The 12,866-nt window shown below is 42.1% G+C and overlaps 1 protein-coding gene across 3 annotated transcripts in view; it reads right to left on the bottom strand.

The window, feature by feature from the left end:
* Nucleotides 1-12,866, bottom strand: part of adkb (adenosine kinase b) — a 148,549-nt gene that overhangs the window by 76,221 nt on the left and 59,462 nt on the right. For all 3 annotated transcript variants that reach the window (XM_080834817.1, XM_080834818.1, XM_080834819.1), the window contains one exon: nt 11,215-11,387. In XM_080834817.1, the coding sequence (XP_080690943.1) occupies nt 11,215-11,387 (173 nt within the window). The remainder of the gene's footprint in view (nt 1-11,214; nt 11,388-12,866) is intronic.

The raw sequence follows: 12,866 nt of genomic DNA, 5'->3' as shown, positions 1-12,866 counted from the left end.
ACCCGCTCTAGGTCTGGGGCTCCATGCAATATATCCCCTTGTGCGGAATCAGTGATCATTTGAAAGGTGCAGAATAACCCCAGAACTACACAGGGGGAGCTTGTGAATGATCTCAAGGCAGCTGGGACCAGAGTCACCAAGAAAACCATTGGCAACACACCACGCCGTAATTTTTTGAAGTACTGCAGCACTCGCAAGGTCCCCCTGCTCAAGGAAGCGCATGTACAGGGCCATCTGAAGTTTACCATTGCACACTTGGATGATTCTAGGGAGGATTGGGAGACAGAATGTAGTCAGATGATACCAAAATCAAGCTCTTTGGCATCAACTCGACTTGCCGTGCTTGACAGGGGGGGGAATGCTGAATATGACCCCAAGAGTACATCATACCCACCATCAAGCATGGAGGTGGAAACATTATGCTTTGGGGCTGTTTCTCTGCCAAGGGTACAGGACGACTCCACCGCATCAAGGGGACTATGGATGGGGCCATGTGACGTGGAATATTGGGCTTGAACCTCATTCCCTCATTCCCTCCCATTGAAAACACAACCTTAAAGATTTGGAGAGGATCTGGAAAGAGGAGTGGACCAAAATCCCTCCTGAGATGTTTGTAAACCTGGTGACCAACTACAAGAAACGTCTGTCGTCTGTGCTTGCCAATAACGGTTATTCCACCAAGTACTAAGTCATTTTTGTCAGTCAGTTTTGGGGGTTCAAATACTTATTTTTTGCATCAAATGCCATATGTCATAAATGTTATAAAATGCATTTTTATGGATTTTTTTGTTGATATTCTGTTTCTCACTGTTAATATACACCTACCATTACAATTATAGATCACACATTTCTTTGCAAGTGGCCAAACAAGTGAAATTGCAAGGGGTTCAAACACTTATTTTCCCCACTGTATAACACTTGTTGTCTATCTACATCTCACTCACGGTGTGTGTCAAACTCATTTTCATTAATCCAGCCTACTGATTTTTGTTTAGCCTCCTATCTTGATCTCTTTCTTTTTATTCAGACGTTACATAACTTTCATAACCACAAATATAAATTGGCCAGCGAGTTAATTTGTTTCTTAATGTAGAATGGTCGGAGCAAAGCCTCATGGGAAATGGGACAACTCCCGCACAGTTAAACTGTTAAACAAACTCCCGCACATAGGAAGAAGGCTGTTATCTTAAATAGGATTTATTTTATTGTCAAAAACGCGAAGTGGAGTTTATTTACAGCCAATACCATTGTATTACAAACACTGACAACACACACACATAATGAGAAGGTAGCCTACACCTGGCTATTCTCTTGCCTTTAATCTTTCACCTTTGAATAATGTAAAACGTTGTTTTAAAGCGCTGTTGCCGTCCTTATAATTATTATTGGCGCTGTAAATTACTTTCTGCACCCACAGCCGTTGTTGAAGTGTATAGGGCCTGTAAGTACGATCAAATCCTTCTAAATCCGACCACCCGCCCATTTATCCTCGAGGGCGGAGAAGGTCGGAGAAGGATGCAGAAGTATATTTCACGCTTTAGACTCACAGGCTATGACCACGTAACTACTTGCTCTCTCAAAAAACGTGCCACTCCATTTCACCGGAACTTTACTCCCATAGCTCCGAAACAATCCACAGGCTGCAGACTAACGCTGAGAAATGAAATCCCAAATTTCTGACGGCATACATGCATATTGTAGCAGAAGCGCTGTAACGGTGCGTGTTAAACACAACCAACACACAACAGCTACAGCCTCAGCATCACATAAATACCTCTCATCTTCTCCTGCCTTATTAAATCCAGTGTGCCCTAATCAACATGATTAGAGCAAAAGACTGGCCCAGATCCACTTTTCTTTCTTTCTCTCCCTCTCGTCTGCATCTGTAAACACGGTGCAGTGCAAGGAGTATAAACACGCAGGGCTGTTGTGCACACGCTAATGATGGCTGTGAGGTACGCTCACAGGACCGAAGATGCTGGCTCAGGTGTCTGGAGGCAGCCCAACTATGAAAATTGGCACAGGAACTTTTAAACTAACCCCTCCAACACACACAAACACACACACACACACACACACACACGCTCTGCTATGCCCCTGTCCTTGCATGTCCTACCCTGTTCCTGGCCCAATCAAGAGAGAGAGATGGGGGAGAGAGAGAGAAGAAAGGGAGGGAGGGATAGGGAGTCCTGTTGGTTGGGATGTTTATGTGCTAAAATAAAATGCGGGAAACGGGGCAAAAACTCAGACAGCCTATCCACAGGTTAGTGCACTAAAGTAAAACATTACAATAACAAAGGGGATACAATTAATGTATACATTTTTTAAATCTAGTGCTTTCAAACAATTAAAATATTTAATCGCGATTAATCACATTTATGTCATAGTCAACTCAAAATTATTTTTTTTCCATCCTTTTTTTTTATTTTAATGCTCTTATCAACATGGAAAGGTGGATTGGCTTGCTTTATGCAAATGTTTAATTTTATTGAACAGCATTTGAAAAAAAAAAATGTAATACAGTTTGGAGGCCAAAAAGAACGTTAGTCTAAAAAAAAAAAATGTGTTTGTGTTAACGCCATTAATAACATGTTAAACTGACAGCACTAATACAATCCCATGACTTGTGCTATTAACACAACAGGCCAAAAAAATGACATTGATGTTAAGTATTGCCATTGTAGTACATTATATTTTGGAATACATAGGCGCAGAGGTGTTTGATGTTTGAAGAGGGGCTGTGGGGTGTGCATACTCCACACTAAGTGAAAAATGACTGCCAATAGCATGACGTACTGTAAATGCTAATAATTCCTAAGAAAGTGCTATTGAACTGTTTTAAGTTGGAGAATTTTAAATGATGAAGACCTCCACAGACCTCTACAAAGTGAACTAACAAAATGTATTATTTGACAAAGATCAAGCAAAAAAAAAATCAAAAGTAAATTAAGAAGCTGCTTCCCCCACAATATTCAGAGCAATCACTGTAATTATTACAGCTATACATTTAGTTGATACTGTTGGCAAATTGAAAAATATTATTCCTCATGTTCAGCAGATTTTTCCCTGGCCTTTTCAGAGACTGAACTGGCTGTGTCTGACAGGCACGACGAATCCTTCTACGATGAGTCAACTACAGGCCTGGTTGGTAGAGACTGATTCAGTTTGACTAGCGACTAGACTATGACTAGAAAAAAACTAAACAAACAGACTCAATAACTCTTGTTTCTACTGGTACCATCATCCCAATGCACATGTCATATTGATGGCCTTTCTAACTGCCAGCCAAATAATATTCCCTCAGGTTGGACTTGGTCTTTCATAACAATGCAAAAAGCACTCATCTCTTACACTGATCTATGGTAGTTCAGCTATCACTAGGTGGACATGCAGGTTGAGTGTTGAGAGGGAATTACACACACAACTACATGCCACTCACACACATCCTAATGCCCGACACACACACACACACACACACACACACACACACACACACACACACACACACACACACACACACACACACACACACACACACACACACACACACACACACACAGACACACACACACACACACACACACAACAGCGTTTCCGTTGTCTGGTAATTGCCGGACTTTGTCCGAAAAAAAAAAAAAATGTCCGAAAATATTAGATCTCACCGGTCAAATTGTCTGATTGGAATTTCTTAAAAATCCTGTCCCGCAAACACAATCCTAATTTGACAACCATCCTAATAAACTCCTCAAAAAAAGTTCGGAACGAGGTACAACTTGTAAGGATCGTGCATTCGTGGAATGAGCAACACAGCTAACCGTGTGGGTAGCGGCCCACATTTTTTTGCCAAAATCCCCTGCAATATTCTTCTGTTGGTATTCACTCTTGTTTTGTGTTGTTTGGTGGATTGGATGATTCTCCCACAGTATTAAGGAAAAACAACATATTGACCATTTTTACACTTTATTCATTTTACACTGTCAGGGACCTCAGTAGCATGTGGAAGATCCATACGCAGCCACAACAGCTTGGCACCTCCTGTGGGATGGCATCCCATTCCTGAACCAGAATTTGTAGCAAGTCAGCCAACATGGTTGCATTGGTCACTCTGGCACGTACTGCACGCCCAAGCAGATCCCACAAGTATTCAATTTGGTTTAGGTCTGGACTCACGGCAGGCCTTTCCATCCTCTCCACTCCCAAGTTCTTGAGGTACTCTGTGATGATCCTGCCTCTGTGGGGGCGAGCGTTGTCATCCTGGAGGATGGAGTTAAGTCCCAGATTCTGGAGATATGGGGTCGCCATTGGGTCCAGAATCTCATTCCGATATCTCACTAAATTCCAACAGAAGAATATTGCAGGGGATTTTGGCAAACATTTTTGGGATGCTACCCACACGGTTAGCTGTGTTGCTCATTCCACGAATGCACAATCCACATGCTACTGAGGTCCCTGACAGTGTAAAATGAATAAAGTGTAAAATGGTCAATATGTGTTTTTTTTCTTCTTAATACTCTGGGAGAATCATCAAATCCACCAAGCAACTCAAAACAAGAGTGAATACCAACAGAAGAATATTGCAGGGGGTTTTGGCACATTTTTTTGGGCCACTACCCACACGGTTAGCTGTGTTGCTCGTTCCACGATTGCAAGATCCTTACAAGTTGTACCTCGTTGTAAAGGTGACTAATCAGGCTTTCCAACGATACACAATACAATATCAATTGGTATTATTAAAGGGGAGGGAAAATCGACTGAAGAAACGTTTCCAAACTTTTTTTTAGGATTTTGGCAAAAAAATGTGGGCCGCTACCCACACGGTTAGCTGTGTTGCTCATTCCACGAATGCACGATCCTTACAAGTTGTACCTCGTTGTAAAGGTGACTAATCAGGCTTTCCAACGATATACAATACAATACCAATTGGTATTATTAAAGAGGAGGGATAATCGACTGAAGAAATATTTCCGAACTTTTTTTGAGGAGTTTATTAAGGCCTATAGAGCAAACGTGCACTGCCCTTATTATGTTCTAAAGGAACAGCCTATTCTGCCATTTGAAAGTTATTAAACAACATGCATATACTGCATTTTAAATAAAGTGCAAACCGTTGGTTACAAACAAGGAGCGAACTGAGTGAGAAGGATCAAACATGGCCAAGCAGACTAGCCTTAAAAGCTTTTTTCAGAGGCCAAACGCAACTGATGAGGGTGAACCGTCTGACGAGGATGAACCTGTAATACCTGCAGTGTTTCGTCTGAACGCGTTTCATTTTATTCTACTCTCTATGCCCGTGCGTGAGAGCGCCGAAGTTGCGTAGAGGCCGACAGCGGTGTTGCAGACAGATATAGATTTTGAAAAATTATAGCTCGCAACATATTGAAAAAAAGAACTGAACAAGTTCATTTTTTGGAGCTGTGAACTTAGTTAAACATTTTGAAATATAAACTATGAACTAAACTAGTTCATGTAGAAAGTGAACTTTCCAAACATTGAATAGTAAGTAAGTAAGTAAGTAAGTAAGACTTTATTTATATAGCACATTTCGTACAGGAGTTGCAATTCAAAGTGCTTTACATAAAATCAATAAGAGCAAGCAGCAGGAGCAATAAAATATTGGTCAACATCGTATCAGAACCTGATGTTCCGATAGGCTTAAAATATTAAAATCATAATAAAAGTAATAAAACCCTTCTGCCTGGTATTTAGCGCAGTCGAAACCATAGTGCTGCTCCATAGATTCCGACCTACCCTGTTAAATATTTTCCCTAGCTATGTTTCCCCCCTAGCCTACCTCAGGGTTTCCCAAAGTGTGGTGCGCGCACCCCTGGGGGTGCGTGAGCTGCCTCTAGGGGGTGCGCGAGAGGAAAAATGTAATGGTGGTCTAATGGTCTAATAATTAATATTATATGTAATTTTCAAAAATGTAAGTAGGATTTTTCACAAAATGAAGCCATGAATTATACAAATTTCCTTTGTAAGATTTAAATTTTGAATATAAAGACGTACAATTTAATAAAGATATGCACTTCAGCTCCTGCCGCCAGACTGTCTTGTACGTAGCCTACACACTAGCTAGCCCTTGCATGTGCCGCTAAAGTCAGTTAACTTCATTCATTCAGCAACATTCACGCAAATATGCTTAACTGGCTAAAATGGGGAAACTGTCAGGTGGGAGAGATTCCGCTAGAAAAACATTTTGCCGGTCACTTTATTTTTAATTTTCCAGACATTTTAATGATAAGCCAGTCAAATATCTATTATTGCTTTTAAATGAGCCTATTAAATAAAACTGACGGCAGGCTATGTAGCTTTAAGAATGACATAATCAGGTCGTGTAGAATGCAACAGGTTTATTTGCCGAAGTTTACAATGAAATTAACAACAACAACATGATTGTCTGATGCACCTTATAGCCAAGGGAACGTCACTCCATTCCGACCTAAACGCCCGAGACTTCGGCCTTTTCTATGAACATATAGCCTATGGCTTCAGGTAGGCTATTACTGTTTCATTCTCATCAGACGGTTCAGTTGCGTTTGGCCTCCGAAAAAAAGCTTATAAGGCTAGTCTGCTTGGCCAAACCGACGGTTTGCGCTTTATTTAAAATGCAGCATATGCGTGTTATTGAATTACTTTCAAACGGCAGATAAGCCTGTTCCTTCAAACATAATAAGGGCAGGGCATGTTTGCTTTATGAGCCTAAATATTAGGGCTATTCTCAAATGTCCGACAATTACCGGACAACCTAAACACTTTCAGTCATAAAAAAAGAGTGCGAGATCGGAGGCAAGAGAAACAAGGGTCTAGTGATCAGTTGTGATGTCTAACTTTATTGTGCTTAATGTAACCGCTGTGTATGGTTAATTGTAAATTAAATATGATGAAATCTGCCTCTGAGCCTGTGCGTGTGTCCTCGCCATCCGTATTGCTCTTTAAAAGTGACGCCTTGTGTAACTGAAATGTATTGAAACTTTGTTGCAGTGTTTCATGGCGTTTTCGCACCTGTAGTTAGTTTCCTAAGTTTCCTCAGGGATTCAAATTATACGATGGTCCAGTTGCCCCTTTGTTCGGTTTGTGTTCATACTGCAACATTTAACAGCGGACTAAATCTTGTAAACAAACGCCAAGCGCGAGCAAAATGTCTCATAGGTCCGATTTTAATGCGCCAAAAGTAGGCTCAGTTGCTTTTTTTTTTTAAGGTGTGGGTGATTGGGGGTGCGTGAACACGGTCGGGATGTAGAAGGGGGTGCATGGCCTAAAAAGTTTGGGAACCGCTGCCCTACCTGAAGCCCTAGATGTTCAAACAGCTTCACCAGAGAAAAGGCCGAAGTGTCTGCATTTAGGTCGGAATGGAGTGACAAGTTCGCTTGGCAAAGGTGCAAGGTAATTGATGGTAACAGTAAAATGTTCTGTTAGCACTGCGGAAAGGCAGGACGACACAACGGATTCACAAGAGGGTTGAATAATTTTAAAATCTCTGCTGTCATTGGACATAGTCAGAGCAATGCCCATGTTGCGGCGCTCAATTTAACGCCACACAGCAGGTTGCGATTAAAGGCCACTTATTGATGCGCATCAGGCTTTGTGTTTTTTTTTTCATTGTAAACTTAGGCAAATAAACATGTTGCATTCTAAACAACCTGGTTATGTTACACTTTAAGCTACGCATGCCGTCAGTCTTCTTCAATAGGCTAATTTAGAAGTAGAAATAGATATTCGACCAGCTTATCATTAAAATGTCCGGAAAATGAAAACTCTGACTGGCAACATTTTTCTCTAGCGGAACCTCTGACACACACACACTTCTTTATTTGGATTCGGTAAATTAGTACATATCAGGCAAAATCCAATCCACACACACACACACACACACACACACACACACACACACATACACACACACCTTTTTCATAGACCCCTGTGTTCCGTGTGCTGTCTGTGCTCACCCTGGGAAAAAGGATACAACTAGTATATATGAACATGTAGGTATATCATATATTATACTTTGATATTTTATGACTTTTATTTTAACATTTCCAGTTCTTGCTTCATGTACAAGCCTAGTATGGGCAAGACACACACGAGGAATCAGCTGTAACTAGCTCTGGTAAAGAAACATATGTTGCATCATGCCTATTCAAATAAAGTGATGAATAAAATCAAATGAATGTCAACCCGTTTGTATGGGGGACCAGAGTAGCATCAGTAATCAACAAGGTCATGGCATAACAAATAAAACTGGTAAAACCTTGTATGAGTGGGTATGGTGCTTGCAATGTGTGTGGGAACTTGCACATGAAGGTGTTCGTATGTGAGTTTGCATGCGTGTGTATTAGTGTCTGTGTGTGTGTGTGTGTGTGCATGTGAGTGTATACTTGTGCGAGTGTGTGTTTAGGTGCGCGCACGTGCGTGTGTGTGTGTGTGTGCAGTGAAACTGTCCTCTGAAATCAGTGGTCCTCTGAAATAGCACCCCTGGGCTGTGATACAAATAGGCTCCCTTGTCCTCTCAGTAGGGTTCCACTACGGATGAGTCTGTGTTCCATCTGCCGATAAACTCATACCCAGAGAACTTCTGAAGTGAGAGCAAAGCTTTAAAAGACCACAAGAGCTCTTCGCTGCTAGACTGAAGCGGTCAGACCAGCACTTGAGCATACAGCTCACACCGCTACCCCTCTACACCTCCAACGAGTGGCTAATTAAAATTCATACTTCTGCTAAAATTGTGTATGTAAGGGCAGGACTACAAGCAGGTTGTAAACTGTAAAATCCTTTCATGTGTTTAACAAAAATATAGCTCATACGTTGACATATATACTACATTCCACAGTGTTTGGGGATGTGTGTGAGTGGCATGTCCTGACCAATGCTATGTTTTTGTGCCTGCTGTGCTTTGACATGTGTGAGTATGTAGCCCTGCGTGCGTGCGTGCGTGCTTGCGTGCGTGCGTTTGTGTGTGTGTGTGTGCGTGTGTGTGTGACAGGCATGAGGATGTGTGTGAGTGGCATGTCCTGACCAATGCTATGTTATTGTGCCTGCTGTGCTTTGACATGTGTGAGTGTGTAGCCCTGCGCGCGTGCGTGCGTGTGTGTGTGTATGTGTGTGTGTGTGTGTGTGTAATTGTCTAACTGACATGCGCCACGACCTAACATGATTGGAGTGTATATGATGTATTTAAGTGTTTTGAGTGTATATGATTCTGTGAGTGAGTATGAGTGTGTGTGGGCATGTATTTGTGTGTGTGTGTGTGTGTGTGTGTGTTTTAGCCCAGACCTGTATTTCCTGTGCATGTACGCGCTTGTCCATAGAAGCATGTGTTCTTTCATGCAAGATGTTTATCTACAGATGTTTTCGTTCTTTCATGTCGATATTTGTGTGTTGTGCATATACGTGCAGCTCTATGCATACAGAATAGCAAGTCTCTGTGTAAGCGGCTGACTGAATGGATAACCTGCTGACCTCTTTGTAATCCTTGCAGTGTGCATCCTTGCGGGTGGTGTGTGATTCAGAATGTGTGTGTGTCTCTCTGCCATGCCAGCACCCTCATGAATGAAAATAGTAAAACTGTGACTTAATGAAATAGGATGCTCATTTGATTTGTATATGGACACTTGTTTCATCTCCAAGCTGCTGAATTATCAGTCCCTTGTTGGCCTGGGTTTCCACTGCCGACTAATTGCCTTCAGGATTTTGCAACCTCGCGTTTGCACACCTTCAAATAAGTCCAAGGACTTCATGCGACACTTCCAAAGGGTTGCAAAATTCTAGAACTACCAAGAACCCTCAAATTCTACATTATAGTAGGGGGAATTTTAGTGGGAGTGTGTGTGTTTGTGTGTGTGTGTGTGTATCTTTCTCTTTCCCTGATTGTGTTTGTGTGTGTGTTCTTCTTTGTGTTTAAAAAGATTCCTGGCTATTAAGATTTTAGTCTACATAAAACAAGTTTGATCCATGCACTTACGTTGGCAGACACCATCCATCCTGGCAGGACTGTTAACAAACTCGTTTTACATGGGTTGCACCTGGGTTAAGCAAGTCAAATGCCAAAAAAAACTAGCAAGGTACTGCTGGATTTCTACCGTAATAGGTAGTGTGTCCATCTGGAGAGAACGAGGTCATTTCTACCAAGAATCAGCAGTCAGACTGATAATGGAGAAGTAACACAAGCATCCTGTGTCTGGTCCACAGGTACAAGTCTGCAACATGCTCTCAATAATGTTTCGATCTTTCATTCTTTCTCCATATTAAAAGTATTAAAATATGTGTGTGTTTGAGTAAGTGTTAAGTATACGGCTCCTCAGAATGTTGCATAAAGTTCTATTGATATGAATGGACTACCCTAAAGTTTGAACTTTGAAGGTGTGATATTTCTTTTTTTATTATATGGCAACGACAGTACGAGCATCCTGATTGGCTAATGGGTAGTCATGCCAGCCGCTTATTGACCTCCTCGCCCGTCTGCCGGTCTGATACAGATTGTTATTGCCCTCTGACATCATCTCAAAAATGATAAAAAAATCTAAAATATTGATAGACATCATAAGCCAGGGGTTTTCAACTGGTTTTGTCCCAGGGACCACCATTCTGACTAGAAAGTAATCCGCAGCCCACTGATGTGCTCGCGCACGTGCGTGCATGCGTGCGTGGAGAGAGGAGAGACGTGTCAGTGTGACATCTGGGCATGATCTATTTGTGGTGAAATGGTAGACAGCGACAGTCTAATATCATTATCTGATCCAAGGCTCGCCCTGTACTTATTCTTCAAGTACACCAGTATAGAAAAAAAACGCTCTCACACAGGTAGTAGAAGGGCAAAAGACACCTCATTGCTTTTGCAGCAAGCTCTGAAAATTCTGTCTGGCAACTTTTTAAAGAATTTAAGACATATGAAAATCAAATCAGACAGCTGACCGAGAGTGAGGTCATGCCGGGAAATATCAGACTGAGGCTTTGCCGTATCAACCTCACTATCGCTTGGTCGATACGTTACAGCCTCAGTCTGATATCTCTAGTCTCAAGTCACGAAACGGCAAAACAAAATCATTAAAAGTATTTTAGAGGAAATCATGCTTGCGTTTTGGCAAGTAATGATAAAATAAGCGGGTCGTTTATTATCCGCTGAGCGTCGGGGTACTGTTCGTCCCATCGGGATTTATTTTCCGGTACTGATCGGTGGACGTTACATTATCCCTTTGTGTGCACATATACGCTCCTCACCTGTTCTCCCCTGTGATGCATGCAGCACATGTCCCAGTGGGCTCCTGGCTCTGCTCGTAGTAGTGTGCGTCCACGTGGGCCTCCTCCGCCTTCTGCTTGAGGATCTCGCCGAATCGGTCCATACCAATGCAGCCGAAGAACGTGCCCACTTTATGAGGCTCCTGGATCATCCACTGCAGAGAGAGAGAAAAAGAGAGAGAAATTGAGACCATGTCTATGTTTGTGACTTCAGTTATCATTTCAGTTCTGCATATGCCAAACCACGTGCTGAGTCAATACCATAGCCCCTAGAACAACGTTAGGAGTGGTAGATTCCATGATAGGGCAAGAATTCATTGACCTGTCCACATCTCACCTTGACTTACAACTGGATGAACTTTTAATGAGTGGGTGAATTGTTATGGTTTAAGACAATTCAACTAACACAAACCACCTAAATACTGAAAATAACCAACCAAGCAACACATGGGACCCCTGTACAGTCACAAGAACATCGATGCAAAAAAAAAAAAAAAAAAAACAACAACAACAACAAAAAACATCTCCACTTTGTCTAATAGACTTGTCCATTTTCCACAGCCAAATGTGAAATACGAATCCTCCATCTAACTTAATGTGTGCACCATTGATGTTCCCTGTAATATTATGAGAAATGATTCGACCTCTGCTATCGTAAGAGCCATCAGGACGCTTAAGCACGACAAGCCACCCACTGAATTGATTTGTTAATGGGAGCAGTGGAGGGTCAATGTAACCACACAACACTAAAGCACACAATGATGCCGCTCCTTAAGCGTGGCCATGCAAGGGCATGTGGGACATTCAGACAGTCCTGTGATGCTGGCAAACCCAAGGCCACGGACTCCAAGTCCTGGGGGGGAAGCGCACACAAAAATACTTCAAAATAAAAGCCTTGCTAGCCTGACCTTTTATTTTTCTGATGGGATAAATCCAATCTGCCGAATGAATGACTTCAAGTAAACAAACCCAAGGTAAGTCAATACCCTCTGCTAACCCAATAACTAAAGTCAAACATGTTTCTTTTTGTTGTAGGGAGTGGAAAAAAAGGCACAGCTAAGTAGCAATAACAAGGTGTTTTCATGAGCTTTAGCTCTAAGTGAATATCCACACTGGCTGCGGCCTAAAGGGATTTCACACCTTTACAGCTACACTAATGCATTTTCCTGTCTAGAAACCGACCAGAGGAAAACACCTGGTCTGGAGACACCCTCCCTCTCCAGCTCCCTCTCTCTTTTTCACCATCTCTGACAACCTTGCTCTCTTTCATTCTAGCTCTCCTCACCAATTCTTTGGCTACACACTTTCTCGCACTCTTTCTCTCACCATGTCCCAACTTCACTCTCTCTCTCTCCCACTAATTCTGTTTTTTTTCTCACCAATTCTTTTGCTACACACTTTTTTCCTCTCATTTTCTGTCACCATAATTCTCACATCCCTTTCTCTTTCCCTGCTCTCTCTCTCTTCACCGATTCTTCATCTTGCTCCCCTGTGCGAGGCAGGTGACTCAGTACAGAGGATTAGAGAAGGGACAACTCCCAGGCTGGCCATCCCAACTTTGCCTCACTAAGATTTATCGATGCTGCTGCTGTTAATGTTGATGTTGCTGTGGATGCTAGGCTTGCTGCTTTCAC

Source organism: Sprattus sprattus, assembly GCF_963457725.1.
Source record: "Sprattus sprattus genome assembly, chromosome: 3".
Lineage (NCBI taxonomy): Eukaryota > Metazoa > Chordata > Actinopteri > Clupeiformes > Clupeidae > Sprattus > Sprattus sprattus.
This window is presented reverse-complemented; position numbering and strand designations above follow the sequence as displayed.